The 20,879-nt window shown below is 46.7% G+C and overlaps 1 protein-coding gene across 1 annotated transcript in view; it reads left to right on the forward strand.

Annotated features, from left to right (window-relative positions):
• LOC134656576 (fibrillin-2-like) overlaps positions 1–20,879 on the forward strand; it is a 91,430-nt gene that overhangs the window by 52,794 nt on the left and 17,757 nt on the right. Inside the window, exons 31-56 of the mRNA XM_063512134.1 lie at positions 1,067–1,233; positions 3,171–3,310; positions 5,265–5,381; positions 5,816–5,962; positions 6,677–6,793; positions 7,315–7,418; positions 7,858–8,119; positions 8,730–9,054; positions 9,440–9,677; positions 9,773–9,869; positions 9,962–10,115; positions 10,163–10,336; positions 10,384–10,557; positions 10,605–10,778; positions 10,826–10,999; positions 11,047–11,220; positions 11,268–11,441; positions 11,489–11,662; positions 11,710–11,883; positions 12,782–12,951; positions 14,171–14,372; positions 14,829–14,948; positions 15,577–15,734; positions 18,590–18,690; positions 19,092–19,190; positions 20,617–20,757. Coding sequence (XP_063368204.1) covers positions 1,067–1,233; positions 3,171–3,310; positions 5,265–5,381; positions 5,816–5,962; positions 6,677–6,793; positions 7,315–7,418; positions 7,858–8,119; positions 8,730–9,054; positions 9,440–9,677; positions 9,773–9,869; positions 9,962–10,115; positions 10,163–10,336; positions 10,384–10,557; positions 10,605–10,778; positions 10,826–10,999; positions 11,047–11,220; positions 11,268–11,441; positions 11,489–11,662; positions 11,710–11,883; positions 12,782–12,951; positions 14,171–14,372; positions 14,829–14,948; positions 15,577–15,734; positions 18,590–18,690; positions 19,092–19,190; positions 20,617–20,757 — 4,251 coding nt within the window. The remainder of the gene's footprint in view (positions 1–1,066; positions 1,234–3,170; positions 3,311–5,264; positions 5,382–5,815; positions 5,963–6,676; positions 6,794–7,314; positions 7,419–7,857; positions 8,120–8,729; positions 9,055–9,439; positions 9,678–9,772; positions 9,870–9,961; positions 10,116–10,162; positions 10,337–10,383; positions 10,558–10,604; positions 10,779–10,825; positions 11,000–11,046; positions 11,221–11,267; positions 11,442–11,488; positions 11,663–11,709; positions 11,884–12,781; positions 12,952–14,170; positions 14,373–14,828; positions 14,949–15,576; positions 15,735–18,589; positions 18,691–19,091; positions 19,191–20,616; positions 20,758–20,879) is intronic.

The raw sequence follows: 20,879 nt of genomic DNA on the forward strand, positions 1-20,879 counted from the left end.
TGAGTGTGAACTCGGAACTTGCGACTGCCACCCTAGCGCCGACTGCGTTAACTTGCCCGTAAGTCATAGCTGTTGTCAATCCTGACCTATGCGGAGCGGGCGAATGCCGCAACACCATCGGCAACTTCGTCTGCCGTTGCCCGGACGGGTACAGTGTGAAGCCGGAGCAAGGCCCAGCTTGCACGGACGACGATGAGTGTGAACTCGGAACTTGCGACTGCCACCCTAGCGCCGACTGCGTTAACTTGCCCGTAAGTCATAGCTGTTGTCAATCCTGACCTATGCGGAGCGGGCGAATGCCGCAACACCATCGGCAGCTTCGTGTGTCGCTGCCCGGACGGTTACAGTGTGAAGCCGGAGCAAGGGCCAGCTTGCACGGACGACGATGAGTGTGAACTCGGCACTTGCGACTGCCACCCTAGCGCCGACTGCGTTAACTTGCCCGTAAGTCATAGCTGTTGTCAATCCTGACCTATGCGGGGCGGGCGAATGTCGCAACACCATCGGCAGCTTCGTCTGCCGCTGCCCGGACGGGTACAGTGTGAAGCCGGAGCAAGGGCCAGCTTGCACGGACGACGATGAGTGTGAACTCGGAACTTGCGACTGCCACCCTAGCGCCGACTGCGTTAACTTGCCCGTAAGTCATAGCTGTTGTCAATTTTGTAGAAAAGGTTAGACCAAAAGGCATCCTGTCAAACTCGTAATAGTCGTAATATCCAAACCTCGTGTTAAAATGCTGGTAACAGCGTGAAGAGAGTAGGCAAAGCACAGCTTGGCACTTGCGACTGTCATTACTGACTGTGTTAATTGGCCTGCAAGTTATTATTAGCTGTTGACAATTTTCTAGAAGTAGTTAGAACAACAACCAACAGGCATTGTCAAATTCGTAAAGTCTAAACTGTGTGCTTAACGCTATGTTGAAATTGTTGGTGCAGCTCTAACGAATTGTAAGATATTTTTTAGTTATTTGTAAAACTATAAATTTTATTACACAATTGGCAAATTATCTAACGATTAAAATCTACTACTTTGTATGGGACGGATAACAAATTATTGTTCTCGACAGGGTTCATTCCAATGCCGCTGCAGAGAGGGTTGGCGCGGCGACGGCAGCGAATGCGAAGACGTGGACGAGTGCCTGACGAACAATGGCGGCTGCCATCCGCACGCGACCTGCCGCAACACGGACGGCTCCTTCATGTGTCTGTGCGACACTGGATATAAGGGAGACGGGTAAGCATATTGTTATCTGTCTCATTCTAGTACCCCAGGAGATAAGAGGATTGCCTGACGAACAATGGCGGCTGCCATCCGCACGCGACCTGCCGCAACACGGACGGCTCCTTCATGTGTCTGTGCGACACTGGATATAAGGGAGACGGGTAAGCATATTGTTATCTGTCTCATTCTAGTACCCCAGGAGATAAGAGGATTGCCTGACGAACAATGGCGGCTGCCATCCGCACGCGACCTGCCGCAACACGGACGGCTCCTTCATGTGTCTGTGCGACACTGGATATAAGGGAGACGGGTAAGCATATTGTTATCTGTCTCATTCTAGTACCCCAGGAGATAAGAGGATTGCCTGACGAACAATGGCGGCTGCCATCCGCACGCGACCTGCCGCAACACGGACGGCTCCTTCATGTGTCTGTGCGACACTGGATATAAGGGAGACGGGTAAGCATATTGTTATCTGTCTCATTCTAATACCCCAGGAGATAAGAGGATTGCCTGACGAACAATGGCGGCTGCCATCCGCACGCGACCTGCCGCAACACGGACGGTTCCTTCATGTGTCTGTGCGACACTGGATATAAGGGAGACGGGTAAGCATATTGTTATCTGTCTCATTCTAGTACCCCAGGAGATAAGAGGATTGCCTGACGAACAATGGCGGCTGCCATCCGCACGCGACCTGCCGCAACACGGACGGTTCCTTCATGTGTCTGTGCGACACTGGATATAAGGGAGACGGGTAAGCATATTGTTATCTGTCTCATTCTAGTACCCCAGGAGATAAGAGGATTGCCTGACGAACAATGGCGGCTGCCATCCGCACGCGACCTGCCGCAACACGGACGGCTCCTTCATGTGTCTGTGCGACACTGGATATAAGGGAGACGGGTAAGCATATTGTTATCTGTCTCATTCTAATACCCCAGGAGATAAGAGGATTGCCTGACGAACAATGGCGGCTGCCATCCGCACGCGACCTGCCGCAACACGGACGGCTCCTTCATGTGTCTGTGCGACACTGGATATAAGGGAGACGGGTAAGCATATTGTTATCTGTCTCATTCTAGTACCCCAGGAGATAAGAGGATTGCCTGACGAACAATGGCGGCTGCCATCCGCACGCGACCTGCCGCAACACGGACGGCTCCTTCATGTGTCTGTGCGACACTGGATATAAGGGAGACGGATAAGCATATTGTTATCTGTCTCATTCTAGTACCCCAGGAGATAAGAGGATTGCCTGACGAACAATGGCGGCTGCCATCCGCACGCGACCTGCCGCAACACGGACGGCTCCTTCATGTGTCTGTGCGACACTGGATATAAGGGAGACGGGTAAGCATATTGTTATCTGTCTCATTCTAATACCCCAGGAGATAAGAGGATTGCCTGACGAACAATGGCGGATGCTATCCCCTCGCGACCTGCCGCAACACGGACGGCTCCTTCATGTGTCTGTGCGACACTGGATATAAGGGAGACGGGTAAGCATATTGTTATCTGTCTCATTCTAATACCCCAGGAGATAAGAGGATTGCCTGACGAACAATGGCGGCTGCCATCCGCACGCGACCTGCCGCAACACGGACGGCTCCTTCATGTGTCTGTGCGATACTGGATATAAGGGAGACGGGTTAGTATAGTGTAATGTTGATCGCTGTAGAGAGCCTAGACAGGGTTGGTAAAGCGAGTGTTAAGACAACAGCGGCTGCTATCCGCACACGACTTTGTATTTTCAGTGACAATTTTGTCACCATCATTGTAAACATTAGGTACCCTTGTTCTTATTATCATCATCCTATTTACCCGCTTCATGAGATGAACAGGTTCGAATCGGATCTAGTGAAACTAACCGTGAATCATTCAAAACTGGATAATGACTAGCCAACGATGACATTTTAAAATTAAAATAAATATCACGTTAATTACAGTTACATGTGTACGGACATCGATGAATGCGAGAACGACCCCACATTGTGCGAGAATGGACACTGCTCAAACACCCCCGGCGGTTACGAGTGCGACTGCGACGTCGGGTTCACCAAGTCACCTGACGCCACTTCATGTCTCGGTAGCTATTCATATTTTACTACTGTTGGGAATTAAATTAAGCTACACGTGTAAGCGCATGAATGCGAGAACGATCCCCATTGTGCGAGAACGGGCACTGCTCAAACACCCCCGTTGGTTACAAGTGTGACTGTGACATCTGCTTCACCAGGTCGCCTGACGCCACTTCATGTCTCGGTAACTATTCATATTTTACTATTGTTGGGAATTAAATTCAGCTATTGAAGCTACATGTGTAAGGATATGAATGCGAGAACGACCCCACATTGTGCGAGAACGGGCACTGCTCAAACACCCCCGGCGGTTACAAGTGTGACTGTGACATCTGCTTCACCAGGTCGCCTGACGCCACTTCATGTCTCGGTAACTATTGATATTTTACTATTGTTGGGAATTAAATTCAGCTATTGAAGCTACATGTGTAAGGATATGAATGCGAGAACGACCTCCATTGTGCGAGAACGGGCACTGCTCAAACACTCCCGGCGGTTACGAGTGCGACTGCGACGTCGGGTTCACCAAGTCGCCTGACGCCACTTCATGTCTCGGTAACTATTCATATTTTGCTATTGTTGGGAATTAAATGCAGCTATTGAAGCTACATGTGTAAGGATATGAATGCGAGAACGACTCCACATTGTGCGAGAACGGGCAGTGCTCAAACACTCCTGGCGGTTACGAGTGTGACTATGACTTTGGCTTAACCAGGTCGCCTGACGCCACTTCATGTCTCGGTAACTATTGATATTCTACTATTGTTGGAAATTAAATGCAGCTATTGAAGCTACATGTGTAAGGATATGAATGCGAGAACGACCCCACATTGTGCGAGAACGGGCACTGCTCAAACACTCCCGGCGGTTACGAGTGCGACTGCGACGTCGGGTTCACCAAGTCGCCTGACGCCACTTCATGTCTCGGTAACTATTCATATTTTACTATTGTTGGGAATTAAATTCAGCTATTGAAGCTACATGTGTTAGGATATGAATGCGAGAACGACCCCACATTGTGCGAGAACGGGCAGTGCTCAAACACTCCTGGCGGTTACGAGTGTGACTATGACTTTGGCTTAACCAGGTCGCCTGACGCCACTTCATGTCTCGGTAACTATTGATATTCTACTATTGTTGGAAATTAAATGCAGCTATTGAAGCTACATGTGTAAGGATATGAATGCGAGAACAACCCCACATTGTGCGAGAACGGGCACTGCTCAAACACTCCTGGCGGTTACGAGTGTGACTGTGACATCGGCTTCACCAGGTCGCCTGACGCCACTTTATATCTCGGTAACTATTTTACTAAATGTTTTTGCGACTAAAAATTCTCATGTCAATACATATAATGCCCGTATCGACAAAATAGATACCCTCTGACACAAGCAAATAATAATTGGACAAATAAGGTTTATCTACCCTTATACGCACTAAAATGTAACACTTTTGATAGACACAATCCTCATTTTTCCTCTCACGTTGTTGATGACGTAAAACATAATAATTGTAATGTCTCCGGTTCGGTTCTATGTCAGCCGTGGACCACTAAAACGCTGTAAAGGGTTCGAAACTCGAAATGTCGGGATGTATTTTAAATTCATTATACGCGATATAATCCGTCTAAATAGTTTTAATTTCACAAACGGGTCTAACGCGATATATTTTCATTGTTCTTACCTTAAATTCCGACGTTTCAGCTGAGCTGCACCAGCTGTGGTTACGGAAACTAATTATAAACTAATTTCGGGTAGTTTAGTGGTGTTTTATTAATATCTCCGTTGACATTTGCTGGGTTGTCAGTCTTTCCGTGACCACTGCTGGTGCAACACAGCTGAAACGAGATAAAAACAATGAAAATATATCGCGTTAGACCCGTTTGTGAAATTAAATATGTGTACAAAACGCGAGAGTTTAAAGTGTTAAATAGTTTTATTTCCTAATAATTGTATTTCACAGACATGGACGAGTGCGCCACATTTGACAACGTGTGCGTGTTCGGTCGCTGTGTGAACACATACGGCATGTTTAAGTGTATCTGCGACAAGGGATACCAGTCCGACAGTGTGGATGACTGTAAGTCTTTGCTAAGTGGCCTAAGTACTATCATCATCGCTGTATCAGTTGATCGAAAAGCTTATTGCAAGGAGATATATAAATAAACGACTAGTTAGGTGTGTTAACAATTAGTTGCATATTTTTTTTAAATAAAGTTGTCATTCTTTCTAATTTCACAAGTATATTCGATTTTCGTATAAGTATTCTGTTGGAATAGAATTGGTCTATTGTAATAATGATTACTTAATGAACCTTCTACTTTTGTTACTGTTTAACATCTTTTTACACGACTGCCCCAAAAAAGGAGTGTATTGTTTGTTGCCTTTTGTCTTTAAACATAAATCCCACTTCTGATATTCCCTTTTGGTCTCACATCTGCCTTGAGGTCATTTAGGGTTTACTCAGTATTATTTTTGTGTATACTTGAGTTTGAAACTGTATTGATATTCCAGTGATGCCCGGATTCAATTGCACGGACGTGGACGAGTGCAAATCGCCGCAGTCGTGCCAGTACGGTACTTGCATCAACACAGATGGATCCTACATCTGCCGATGCCCGCCTAACTACGAGTTGGTTTCGGACGGAACCGCTTGTTTCGGTAAATATTTAGGTCCCTTAAAAGGGTAGTACACAGCAAAACCGGTTGCTAAGAAAGTATTTAGGTTTTATAAGTGGCGTCATTATAGACGGATGTGAGTCAAAGTTGAGCCTATAGGTAGTATAGGTACAGCACGTACATTAACACCAAGGACCCGCCCACCTACGAGCTCAATGTTAAGTGATTTCTACAGATAAATGCTAAAAATATCATAAAATTCACACAAAAAGATTTGGTCGACCATAAAAGCGCCGTGTTTGTGCCATCTAGCGTACCTAAATAACACGAATGCTTATGCGTACGTAGTCGTCTTATTTTATTTGTTGGCTGTAGACACAATTCATCATCTTCCTCGCGTTGTCCCGGCATTTTGCCACGGCTCGGGAGCCTGGGGTCCGCTTGGCAACTAATCCCAGGAATTGACGTAGGCACTAGTTTTTACGAAAGCGACTGCCATCTGACCTTCCAACCCAGAGGGTAAACTAGTCCTTATTGGGATTAGTCCGGTTTCCTCACGATGTTTTCCTTCACCGAAAAGCGACTGGTAAATATAAAGTGATAGTTCCTACATAAGTTCCGATAAACTCATTGGTACGAGCCGGGGTTTGAACCCGCGACCTGCGGATTGCAAGTCGCACGCTCTTACCGCTAGGCCACCAGCGCTTTTTTTGCTGTAGACACAATTGTTTACCTAATTATATTTTTGCGTGTTAGACTCTCGTAAAGCGCGCTGCTACGGCAGAGTGGATCTTCGCTCGGGTACCGAACATTGCCTCAATGGCGACGAGCTCTCTGAAGATGGAACCATGGCTGCCTGCTGCTGCTCAGTGGGTAAGATCATTAATTCATTAACCTCTCGAATGCCGGAACGCGGATCCACGATAGTAGGTATTGAATTCTAATTATTTATTAATTAGAATTCAGTACTTACTGCGCGGATCCACGTTCCGGCATTCAAGAGGTTAAATAATACTTGGTACCGAAGATATGATCGCCACTATTAAAAATTTGGCCATCGTTGTTCTGATCAAAATCCCGAGAAACTGGGTTTCAACCGTATAGACTTTAGAGATTTCTCTTTACTGTTTTTCTTTTCATCACAGTGGTTTCTTTTTACGAAACGCAGCTATGCTCAAAAGTCATAACTTGTAAAATGCCCTTAATTTTAAATTCTATGATATCAAAAAAATTCTCCAAATTTCTTTAGTAAACAGTAGCAGCACCGCACTGCTCTCGTATAATATTGTATGCCTACAATCCCTGACGCCCATTGACGCTGCCATAAAATGTTCAAATCCCTTTGCCAAAAGCATTGGAATAGGTGGTGTAGTCATGATAATGTTGTGTTTCAGGTGCTGCATGGGGCAAATATTGCGATCTTTGCCCGGAACCAGGCTCCGAGGCTTATCGGCAACTCTGCCCCGGTGGTCCTGGATATCAACCTGTGCTGGAACCGGTAAGGAACATTTTAGATTTTCTAGTTTTTAGGGTTCCGTACCCAAAGGGTAAAAACGGGACCCTATTACTAAGACTCCGCTGTCCGTCCGTCCGTCCGTCCGTCTGTCACCAGGCTGTATCTCACGAACCGTGATAGCTAGACAATTGAAATTTTCACAGATGATGTATTTCTGTTGCCGCTATAACAACAAATACTAAAAACAGAATAAAATAAAGATTTAAGTGGGGCTCCCATACAACAAACGTGATTTTTTACCGAAGTTAAGCAACGTCAGGCGGGGTCAGTACTTGGATGGGTGACCGTTTTTTTGCTTGTTTTGCTCTATTCTTTGTTGATGGTGCGGAACCCTCCGTGCGCGAGTCCGACTCGCACTTGGCCGGTTTTTGTATACATATTTCAAATATTGCGACTTACTGAGCCAATCTTCTCATTTCAGCCATCATACGTCGTAACACTATCCGACATCGACGAGTGCGCACAACACCCCGCTCTATGCGAACACGGTACATGTACGAACACGTTCGGCTCCTTCGTATGTGCGTGCGGGGAGGGCTGGGCGTTAGCACACGATCAGAGGAAATGCGAAGACATTGACGAATGCTTGGAGCCGGAGATTTGCGGGCCTGGAGTGTGCAGGAATCTGCCGGGGTCTTATGTGTGTCTCTGTCCAGAGGGATACGTCGCCATGCCTAATGGAAGTAAGTACCTATTCTCTAGTCCATTTGCGAATATCAATTTTCAGTTGTAGCCTGGTCTAAAATGGCGAAGGAAATATCGATTGCTTGCCGGTTCAGGCCGAGACTATGTAGTAGTAGTAGTAGTAAACACTTTATTGCACAAAACAAGTACATAACACAGAGATAATCCAGTAAATGTGTACAAAGGCGAACTGTAAATGTGTACAAAGGCGAACTTATCCCGTTAAGGGATCTCTTCCAGCTAACCTTTAAGTAACTGAGAGATACATTATGAAATGGTAGTCAAACTAAGATAAATTGTACATGACGGCGAGACTTAAAATAAGTAGCTAACCCTAGAAACATAACTAAATACGGTGCGATGCATTAGGTGCAAAGGCATTTACATGTATAAATATACGAAACAATTATATATCCATAAAAATATTAATACATACATTTAAATAAATATATATATGTATATATTTAATAAATAAATATATATAAAAATATATATATGTAATATAGATCTAAAACTTTCTGTAGAATATCGCATTTGGTTATGCACCTATCATACGGCATAACACATTTATTTATAGCCAATTTAATGATTAATTGTTAAACTTTTCAGAGGAATGCGTCGACGTCCGCCAACGGCAATGCTACATGGACTGGGACCCGGACACGGAGCGTTGTTCCTCCGCCGTCGGCGTGCCCCAAACCAAGTACCTGTGCTGTTGTTCCGTGGGCCGCGCTTGGGGCGAGCCTTGCGAGGCCTGCCCGGACAAGAACTCGCGGGAATATTCCGTGTTCTGCGGCGCCGAGCCAGGCAACTACAGGGACCCGACTAACAATGAGACCAAGCCTATTGATGAGTGTTCGATCATGCCGCAACTCTGCAAGCCCGGACGATGTGTGGACACTCCTGGTGGATTTACGTGCTTATGCGACCATGGGTGAGATTCGATAGAACATAAAACTGTAAAATCTTCATTCAGTTTAGTGCTGCTTGATTCTGGCTATAAAGCGGTGATCCATTGATTACCCTCTCAGAAGTCGCCATGCTTTATAAAAGACTCACTATAAGGGGTTTAGCGAGCACATGAAGTAATATTTTAAAATTATAAATTAGGTATCATATTGGGTCGTCCCATTCGTTTTTCGTCAAGTTCTTAAATTAGTCCTATTCTGCTTTCGTCACTCATTCTACATTGAAAGCCAACGACGATTGTGACGAATGTAGAATGAGTGACGAAAGCAGAATAGGACTAATTTAAGAACTTGACGAAAAACGAATGGGACGACCCAAGATGATACCATAAATTGAATTACTTATTCCAGTTACGAATACGACGCGACCTCCCATCAGTGTCGCGACGTTGACGAATGCGGTACCATCTCGACTCCGTGCCGCGGGCTCGCGCAGTGCGTCAACCTGCCCGGCGCCTACGAGTGCCGCTGCCCGCCCGGGTACCGCCTGTCGACCACCCTCGATACCTGCGAAGATATCGATGAGTGCGCCGACCCGAGGCTGTGTGAGCACGGGGACTGTCGGAACACGATCGGTTCCTACAGGTTAGTTTCATTACCGGTTGACTAGAAGCCCGATTGGTCACATTAAGGTCCCATAAACTACTACAAGCGCAGTGTGTCAACCTGCCCGGCGCCTACGAGTGCCGCTGCCCGCCCGGGTACCGCCTGTCGACCACCCTCGATACCTGCGAAGATATCGATGAGTGCGCCGACCCGAGGCTGTGTGAGCACGGGGACTGTCGGAACACGATCGGCTCCTACAGGTTAGTTTAATTAGTGGTTGACTAGAAGCCCGATTGGTCACATTAAGGTCCCATAAACTACTACTAGCGCAGTGTGTCAACCTGCCCGGCGCCTACGAGTGCCGCTGCCCGCCCGGGTACCGCCTGTCGACCACCCTCGATACCTGCGAAGATATCGATGAGTGCGCCGACCCGAGGCTGTGTGAGCACGGGGACTGTCGGAACACGATCGGCTCCTACAGGTTAGTTTAATTAGTGGTTGACTAGAAGCCCGATTGGTCACATTAAGGTCCCATAAACTACTACTCGCGCAGTGCGTCAACCTGCCCGGCGCCTACGAGTGCCGCTGCCCGCCCGGGTACCGCCTGTCGACCACCCTCGATACCTGCGAAGATATCGATGAGTGCGCCGACCCGAGGCTGTGTGAGCACGGGGACTGTCGGAACACGATTGGCTCCTACAGGTTAGTTTCATTACCGGCTGACTTGAAGCCCGATTGGTCACATTAAGGTCCCATAAACTACTACTAGCGCAGTGCGTCAACATGCCCGGCGCCTACGAGTGCCGCTGCCCGCCCGGGTACCGCCTGTCGACCACCCTCGATACCTGCGAAGATATCGATGAGTGCGCCGACCCGAGGCTGTGTGAGCACGGGGACTGTCGGAACACGATTGGCTCCTACAGGTTAGTTTCATTACCGGCTGACTTGAAGCCCGATTGGTCACATTAAGGTCCCATAAACTACTACTAGCGCAGTGTGTCAACCTGCCCGGCGCCTACGAGTGCCGCTGCCCGCCCGGGTACCGCCTGTCGACCACCCTCGATACCTGCGAAGATATCGATGAGTGCGCCGACCCGAGGCTGTGTGAGCACGGGGACTGTCGGAACACGATGGGCTCCTACAGGTTAGTTTCATTACCGGTTGACTAGAAGCCCGACTGGTCACATTAAGGTCCCATAAACTACTACTAGCGCAGTGCGTCAACATGCCCGGCGCCTACGAGTGCCGCTGCCCGCCCGGGTACCGCCTGTCGACCACCCTCGATACCTGCGAAGATATCGATGAGTGCGCCGACCCGAGGCTGTGTGAGCACGGGGACTGTCGGAACACAATTGGCTCCTACAGGTTAGTTTAATTAGTGGTTGACTAGAAGCCCGATTGGTCACATTAAGGTCCCATAAACTACTACTAGCGCAGTGTGTCAACCTGCCCGGCGCCTACGAGTGCCGCTGCCCGCCCGGGTACCGCCTGTCGACCACCCTCGATACCTGCGAAGATATCGATGAGTGCGCCGACCCGAGGCTGTGTGAGCACGGGGACTGTCGGAACACGATTGGCTCCTACAGGTTAGTTTCATTACCGGCTGACTTGAAGCCCGATTGGTCACATTAAGGTCCCATAAACTACTACTAGCGCAGTGTGTCAACCTGCCCGGCGCCTACGAGTGCCGCTGCCCGCCCGGGTACCGCCTGTCGACCACCCTCGATACCTGCGAAGATATCGATGAGTGCGCCGACCCGAGGCTGTGTGAGCACGGGGACTGTCGGAACACGATGGGCTCCTACAGGTTAGTTTCATTACCGGTTGACTAGAAGCCCGACTGGTCACATTAAGGTCCCATAAACTACTACTAGCGCAGTGCGTCAACATGCCCGGCGCCTACGAGTGCCGCTGCCCGCCCGGGTACCGCCTGTCGACCACCCTCGATACCTGCGAAGATATCGATGAGTGCGCCGACCCGAGGCTGTGTGAGCACGGGGACTGTCGGAACACAATTGGCTCCTACAGGTTAGTTTAATTAGTGGTTGACTAGAAGCCCGATTGGTCACATTAAGGTCCCATAAACTACTACTAGCGCAGTGTGTCAACCTGCCCGGCGCCTACGAGTGCCGCTGCCCGCCCGGGTACCGCCTGTCGACCACCCTCGATACCTGCGAAGATATCGATGAGTGCGCCGACCCGAGGCTGTGTGAGCACGGGGACTGTCGGAACACGATTGGCTCCTACAGGTTAGTTTAATTAGTGGTTGACTAGAAGCCCGATTGGTCACATTAAGAGTTTATGGGCACTATTTCTCTCTAGTGCCCATAAACTACTACTAGCGCAGTGCGTCAACATGTCCGGCGCCTACGAGTGCCGCTGCCTCGATATAATACAAATTACACATCTTTCTCATTAATATATTTTTCTCAAAAATGGACGGCAAAGTCGACGTTGCCGGTTAAAAAATAGGTCGCGAAGTGCGTAGTTTATGGTCATTCAAAAAATTAAAAAGTTAAAAACATTGCAGTCTTTCAGTCAGATTTCGGGACTGCAATGTTGCATACAAATTCCATTATTTAACGAGTTCCAAACTTTTTAAAACTTTAAATGGCCATATCAAATGAAGGCATAGGTCCCTTAAACAGCCAAACAGATGATCAGCACTTATTATTATAAAGCCTGTAACAGACTATCGCACCGCACCGCGACCTTGGAGCGTCGCACTCATAAGTGAGAGCGAGAAACGGATATCTCTTTCTCGCTCTCACTTATGGGTGCGACGCTCCAAGGTCGCGGTGCGGTGCGATAGTCTGTTACAGGCTTAATGTTGGTACCGCGACTATTTAGGTGTGTCAAATAGGTTGGCGTATTTTCAGCAGAAAAATACACTTCTTTTTTTTTTAAAGGCGGCAAGCAAATCTTTTTAATGGTTTTACTTTTTTCTGTGAAAATTAGAACGTTGCTTCTGTAAAATATTTCTATTTCTTGCACCATTTTTGAGAAAAGCACTATATATGACTCGGCTGGAAGGCTACTTGCTGGCTTCGGATTCAATTAAACGGACTCCCAAGGTCGTCCGTTTAAAACGAATCCTCAGCCAGCAAGTAGCTACTTCTGAACCTCGACAATAATGTACTATATCAGATGCGAGTGCCGGCCCGGCTTCACGCTGCGCGACGGCTCGTGCCGCGACGTGGACGAGTGCGTGCGGCCGCGCCCCATGTGCCGCAACGGCACTTGCGAGAACCTGCCCGGCTCCTACACGTGCCACTGCGACGAGGGCTTCAAGCCTGGCGCCAACAACGACTGCATCGGTAAGAATCGATCAGAAAGTTAAGAGCCAACAGGAGTGGTAATTTCTCCATACAAACGTACTCGACTGTTTTCTCCGTGGGTTTTGAAGCTAGAGCAATGATTTTTTCAACACAGATTTTTTTTTTTTTTTATTAAAAATGGGCTTACTCATGGCCACAGACTAGCCGGGGCGAAGACGTGGCCTACGATGGAGCGAGTCTGCCCAGAAGGTGCCTGTTCACCCTTGATTTGAAGGTTGCCGGGTTATATGAGCTCGGAAATATAGACGCCGGCAAGGAATTCCATTCCTTGGCAGTGCGCATAAGGAAAGAGGAAGCAAAGCGCTTCGTGCGGATTCGTGGAATATCTACCAGGAGATTAATATTGTCAATATCTGTGTCGGGCCGTTTTGCTTTTTTTGATATTTTTGTTTTGGCCAAAATGGCCTAATTGACTATGCCGCAATGAGAGGCGTGGTATTCAAAACTGATATCAATTAGCCAAAAAAGCAAAACGGTCCGACACAGATAATTACATAATCATTTAGATTTCCAAATTTGGTTACGATTGGTTAAGTTTTGGAGGAGGAAACAGTCGAGTGCGAAACCTCGATTTATTGAGATTTTTACGCAGGATTTTTCGCCTTGTCCTTATCGCACTAGTTTTAGGAGCCGCTTCCGTTAGCGAGATGGGTATATTTACCTAAAATATTTAAATCTCAGCTCCTGTTTCGTCTTAATGCTAAACGAAATTTAAGAAACATTCAAAGAAAATTAAGGCCGTTAACATAGCTCAGAGAGTTGCGAAGTGTGTGAAGTTAAGTGGCAAGTGTGCGACACATATGCTTGTTGCAGAAAGATGCTTCGGTCTGTGAACTAGCGAGTAGCTCCTATGAATGGAACGAAGCAGCTAAGGAAGGTCCATACTAACTGGACCAATGATCTGATCATCGGATGGGTTTACAATTTGGTGCCGTGACCAGGATAAAATTACAATTTTGGCGCCACTTGTAAATTAACGCTGGAAGTTATATCAACTACATGTGGTTTAACTGTGTTTGAATTAATATGGGGCTTTATCCATGAAAAGGGACCTTATTGTCGATGGCGCTTACGCCGCACGCGGCATTGTATTTATATCGGAGCACAGTTAATAATGTCGTAACCGCCATCGACAATAAGGTCCCTTTTCATAGATAACGTCACATATTGACTATAAAATTTGCTTTTCTCTTCACAGATGTAAACGAATGCCGCGAAGGAGGCATGGTGTGCCGCAACGGCCGCTGCCGCAACACTCTAGGCTCGTTCCGTTGCGAGTGCTCCCCCGGCTACGCTCTCACGGGCGACGGGCGGAACTGTCGCGATGTAGACGAGTGCGCTGAGACGCCGGAGCCTTGTGGGCGAGAGGGCGAGCCGTCTTGTACTAACACTATGGGCAGGTATGTATTAGAAAGGGACATAGAAACATGTTTGGCCATTCGTACATGGCCAGAAATTGTTCAATAGCTTCCGTGAACCTGATAATTACAAACTTTTCGGAATAACTGAGTCAACTTTCTTATATGCTCTTGTAAAGCATAATGTGGAAAAGTGAAATTGCTGATTTAGACCAGCGGTCGGCAACATAGTAGTTGTTGCATAACGAAGTTGACGCGGGCCGTACTTTGTTAATATTTATGACTTTATCAGACATTGTTGTTTGTCAATATTATGTACATACATACAAAGTAGCCAGGGAGGCTCGCGGGCCGCAAGTGACAGGTTCACGGGCCGCATGCAGCCCGGGGGCCGCAGGTTGCGGACCGCTGATTTAGACCATAAAAATGATGGAATTCTAAATTTTGTTTTTTTTTTTCGTTGTAAGTTATTTTCAACAAATGTATTTTCTGCTCCAGCTATGAGTGTTCGTGTGGCAAAGGCTGGCGTTTAGTGAACAAACGCTGCGTGGACCGAGACGAGTGCCGCGAGATACAGGACGTGTGTGCCGGCGGAGACTGTCACAACTTCAATGGCGGGTAAGACCAGCATTTCTGTACCTCTATAATGGGAATTTAACAAAATTGCAATTACGTAACAACGTTTGACCATGCTTTGAGGTTATTATGTTGGCTACATTGATTAACTTTTAGTATGTAGCCGGCCGCGAAAAATAAATTGATATTTCATATATTTGATCTTGTCTATTTTTTTCTGCGAATTTGGGGTTGGCCCCATAGGAAAGGTACTCTAAAGTCGAAAATCCCCGTGCTAAGTTGAACTTTAGAACTTAAGTAATGATATTAGATGACTTTAAACTCATGCACGATCTCAAGCTAACATGGTCATTTACACCACAACACGCAACAGTAGCGAATATGAGGATCACATAGAATAGTACACATACAAATACATATAGCCAGTGCCGGCCCGAGCCCTTGATCAGGGTAGAGCGAAATCGGGTTTTGGCGCCCTTCGTTGAAGTTTTCAAGCGTATTTTGGGCCTCCGCCACACTCGCGTCTTTTAAAACTTTTTTTTTCTCATTTGCCATTTTGGCGCCCCCCTTGCCATCCGGCGCCTAGAGCGGCCGCTCCACTCGCTCTACCCTAGATCCGGGCCTGCATATAGCTTAGCAACGCATTTTAAAATAAAATTTTGTTTTGTAGATACCGATGCGAATGTCCCGAAGGCTGGAGTTTCTATGAAGACTTGGCAATCTGCGTGGACGAGCGCAAAGAGCTGTGCTTCGACAACTGGTCCGCAGGCCGCTGTCACGACGCGCGCCCGCTGCAGCTGTCCCGCCCCGAGTGCTGCTGCTCCGACGGTATGTTTCATTCTTTTTTTTTTTTTTTTTTTTTTTTTTTTTTTTTTTTTTTTTCAAAGGTACATAGATAACAATTTTTATAGTTCCTCGCCAAACTGCTTAACATGCAGTTTGTTGGCGAGACAGCGCTCATTTTTACAGTTTTATGCACCTAATTTTTAGTTGCTATCATGCTATGCTTATTGATTACCCTAAAATTAACATTAAAGTTATTCTCAGAAAATAGATACACTTTCCTTTTACAAAACATAATTTTACAAAAAGATACTGTGTGTGTGTGTGTGTGTGTGTAGATAGGTACTGTGTGCAAAAACAACAAATCTGATATTAATAACAATAATAGGTTAGGTTTTTATAATGTGTTTATATGTATTTTTTTATTGTTTTATATTTTACTTTTATACTCACATTATAAAAACCCTAACTTAAGACACAAAATAAAAAAGAAAGCATAAAGCTGGCCACACACACTAGGTTTTGCGTGTCGGTTTTGCTTGTGCAAGCAAAACCAACAGGCACGACCGAGTTCCATAGGGCACACACACATAACGACAAACCTGCACAAACTCTCAGTTCAAACCATCATGGCACCGGTAGCGGTCGTTGACGTCGACGCAATAGCGCTATTAGGTTTATATTTCGTCAGCCATACACGCATACAAACCATGAATCCACTCCACACTTAAAAATAATAAAACTGGCCAAGTGCGAGTGGGACTCGCGCACGAAGGGTACCGTACCATTATCTATAAAAACGGAAAAAAAATCATGGGAACCCCACTCCGACTCGCACTTGGCCGGTTTTTTAGTATTTGTTGTACTAGAGGCAACAGAAATAGATCATCTGTGAACATTTCAACAGTCTAACTAGCATAGTTCATGAGATACAGCCTAGTGACAGACGGACGGACGGACAGTGGAGTCTTAGTAATAGGGTCCCGTTTTACCCTTTGGTTACGGAACCCTAAAAATCTACTAAAAATCCTCTACAATTGCATTTCGTTTGCGAGACGACATTGTTGCACAGTGACTTGCGACCTATCCCCTCGGCAATCACTGGATAACTGAAGCCTATCAAGCCTGCCAGCCACACACGTTCAGTTTTGCCTGCGCAAGCGAAGTGCGCAAGCACAACCGACAGGCAAAAAATATAAATTTTGATATTTTCAATTTTGCTTGCGCAGGCAAGGAGTTTGCTTGCGCAGGCAAGGAGTCATGTCATACACACGTTCAGTTATGCCTGCACAAGTAAACTGTGCAGGCATAACCATCGGTTATAACCTAGTGTGTGTGTGGCCGGCTTAATACACAGTGACTGAAGTCAAGGTAACTTGTTTCTTGGTAAGGTGTTTTTTTTTATTTGTTCTTTGCTTCCATTAAGCTATATTTCTTATCCTCTCTTAACCATTCTATTTCATTGTATATTTTTGGGACCAAAAATTTATCTGTTCTTCTACCATAATAGTTTTTGACAAAGTGTTGTACATATTTCCTTGTTTTAATATTCTTAGTTCTATATCTGCTTTGTTTAGAGACTTTAAACCTACTTTATAGATTTAGTGTATGGCCTGAGTGGACGCTCGAAGCGGAGCGTTCGGCGGGGCGTGCAGCGTGGCGTCGGGCTCACCCGTGATTTGAGCAGCGTGCACTAAGGCCGCTCCTATACGTTTGCATTTGTTTAACATGCACGCCGCACGCCCAGCCCCGCTGCACTCACAACTCGAGCGTCCACTCAGGCCTTACACTTAGGCCCACTTGCACCATCCCACTAACCCGGGGTTAAGCGGTTAAACCGTTAACCTAGTGTCAAATTGTACTGGTAACCATGGTAACTCCAGGTTTAACCGGTTAACCCCGGGTTAGTGGAATGGTGCAAGTGGGCCTTATACGATTAGGCTTCAGCTGTGTCCAGACAAGACAATTTTTCGCCAATCTGATGAAATTGTCCGATCAAATCAGGACGTGCAGACGCAAACGCTAATTTGGTTCACTGAATTCGACCGCCGATTGTGACCGATATTACCGATAAAATGGGGTGCGGACGCAAGAATGACGCTGTATTTTCGTTTTGGAACATTTTTTTAAAATTTAGGGCCACTTGCACCATCCCACTAACCCGGGGTTAACTGGTTAAACCGCTAACCCAATGTCAAATTGTGGTGGTGACCATGGTAACTCCAAGATTAACCGGTTAACTACGGGTTAGTGAAATGGTGCAAGTGGCGCTTAGAGGGCTGAAATATCACCATAAATCTTAAATTGGTGATTAAACTGGAGATTGACGCCAATTATTTTCCTGATCAAATCGGTCAATTTGCCCAGCCCGTTTAAACACAGCTTTAGTCCGCGACTGCGTCGGTGTAAAACTCGTTAAAACCTTCAATCCCATTGTTACTACTTTAGGGGTTTAATTGCAAAAACACTTAGAGCACAAATACAGGATGAAGTTTTAATCATCAGCCATACTCTGCGTAGTGACTTTATAAGTCATACTGAACAACTTTTATTATGGGACCAATGCCGAAAATACGAAAATAAAATTTGGTTGTCCCATAGAAATCAGCGGTATCACATCAGTCGGAATGTATGAAACGGGAATGTTTTGAATTTCAAAGTCCTAAAGATGTACTACAGTATTTTGTTAGGGTCCAAAAGAAAGCCGGTCCGTGCTCATATAACCCGGCAACCTTCAAATCAAGGGTGAACAGGCACCTTCTGGGCAGGCTCGCTCCATCGTACGCCATGTCTTCGCCTCGGCTAGTCTGTGGCCATGAGTAAGCCCATTTATAATATAAAAAAAAGCGCCCCCTGTAGTGAACAATATGCAGTTTTAACTCCGTTGTACATGTTTGTAGGTGCGGCGTGGGGTCGAAGATGCGAGCGCTGCCCTCCGCCCGAAACACCAGAATTCCTACGTATCTGTCTGGGAGGCATGGGTCGCCCTAATATCACTCAGGTAAGAAGGTTCCAGCCGGAAAAACACTGCCTAAATAAAGGCACAAATACACATCTATAAACTAGCAAATGATTTTTTTTGTTGAATATGTCAACTAATTCGAAAATAGTAGCCGCGAGAACCCTCTCGGTCAACCTCTCATATAAATTTAGAATTTTCTTTGTTTTTTCTACTGACAAATTTGCTTGTCAGAGTAGTGTCATTCTATGGAACTTGCTAACTATGTAAACTAAAGTCACTAGTAAAATGACATTTAGAGACAATTTCAATATAGCGGTTTGTTTACATAGTTAGCAAGTACCATAGAATGACACTTTAGTTTCTTTACTTTGTTTGTTTTTCTTTTAGCTGTGGCATCAAAATCATGCTTCCGTGTTTATTACCTACTCTTTTGTGTGTAGGACCTGAACGAGTGCGAGGTCCGTCCAGACATCTGTCGCGGCGGCCGTTGTATCAACACGGACGGCTCGTTCCGCTGCGAGTGCCCTGACGGATACCAGGTATGTCTGTTATCCTTAAGGCTTGGCCAGACACAGAGCGCGACGCAGCGCCGCGTCCGCGCCGCGTGATGCCGACGCGATGACTGTTCAAACAGGGCGCGCGCGTCTCAAGTTGAGACTCTCAACACGCCCTCATCGCGCGCGCGAACGCGGCGCGGCCGCGCGCCACCGCTCGCTGCCTAACGTCCGATCCCACTGATGTGACCCAGCGCGACGCAGCGGCCCGCCGCGTCCCGCCGCGTCCGCGCGGCGCAGCGCTGCGCGGACGCAAGGGGCCGCGCGGCGCGGGGCGCGACAGAAGCGGGGCGTGATACCGGCGGGACGCAGTCTATTTGACGTCGGTAACCTGTTAGCATGTGCCGCGGTCGCGCGGCGCGGACGTGGCGCTGCGTCGCGCTCTGAGTCTGGCCAAGCCTTTACGATGCAATGTATAGGGACCGTGCGCGTTGGAGGGTCTGCTATCTTGTGGCCTGAATCGGAAACATAGATAGATAGATAGATAGATAGATTTTTATTGGTATTAATCATACACTGTCAGTTACATATTTAACAATAATTAATTACAATGTGCATTAATGTGCACATGTACATTGCCAAAGCAAGTGCTACCATCTACCGTTCTCGTAGGTATGTTTCCTTGTGCACAGTAAGTTCTGCCATCTTCTGGGCTACATAGGAAGCATAAACGACATATTGCGCCTCGCGACAAAAATATGACGGCTCCTGTACCGGCCCGATAGTTCTTGCACGGGGCTTATTCGTAGGCTGGACGACCCGATAGTCGGGATCGTGGTACTACAGCTTTATATCACAAAATTTTCGTGGCCTGGCGCCGATGTCTTGCTTTTAGAACGCCCAATCAACTTCGCTATTTCTGTTGCTGAAAGTTTTCTATGAAAAGAGGTAAAGGTAGGTTTGTAGATCGTAATCGAGAAACAGAGTTGTTTGAGTAAAATGTTTCGATTGTACGTGTTTGAGTAGCCCCAATTCACCAACCTTACGTCACGCGAAACTACCACTTAAAGCTTAGGTACCGTAAAATGGGGTGAGTAGGCGCAAAAATGACATTCAAACCTCGATAACATTTTATTTTTACATAATTATGCAAACTGAATGGTGTATATAATAAGTGTTCCGGACGTTTGTATTTTAGTTTTTATTTTATTTTGGGTAGTTCCATTTCATAACTTTGACGATAAACAGGAAAACCCACCACACCCCGTAGTTCTTCGTATTTGGGGCGAGTTGGGTTTTCATATTGGAATACCTACATTATTTTTGTAGCAGTAGCCTTAAAAACTCATCTCACCCCCCTTTCATCCCTTCTCTCCCCATTCATAACCCAGCTCTCCCCGCGAACCCTACTCACCCCATTTTATCGTACTGTATTGTATGCCCAGAGTATTAAAGTTGTTTTTTTGGCCAGCTGGATGCCACCGGCCTGGCTTGCGAGGACGCAGATGAATGCCTCGTCGACCCGCGCATCTGCGGCAACGGAACTTGCACCAACAAACCTGGCGAGTACGAGTGTACATGCAACCAGGGCTTCACGCAGGGACCTGAGCAGGTTAGTTGAAGAGACCGATATGTTTATGGATGGTGGTACCTAATTCTCAATTTCATCTTTATAGCGTTAGGTATCCCTGCATTTTGCCACGTGTCACTCAGGGAGCTTCGGCAACATAATCC

The sequence above is a fragment of the Cydia amplana genome, chromosome 18, assembly GCF_948474715.1.
Source record: "Cydia amplana chromosome 18, ilCydAmpl1.1, whole genome shotgun sequence".
In the NCBI taxonomy this organism is placed as follows: Eukaryota; Metazoa; Arthropoda; class Insecta; order Lepidoptera; family Tortricidae; genus Cydia; species Cydia amplana.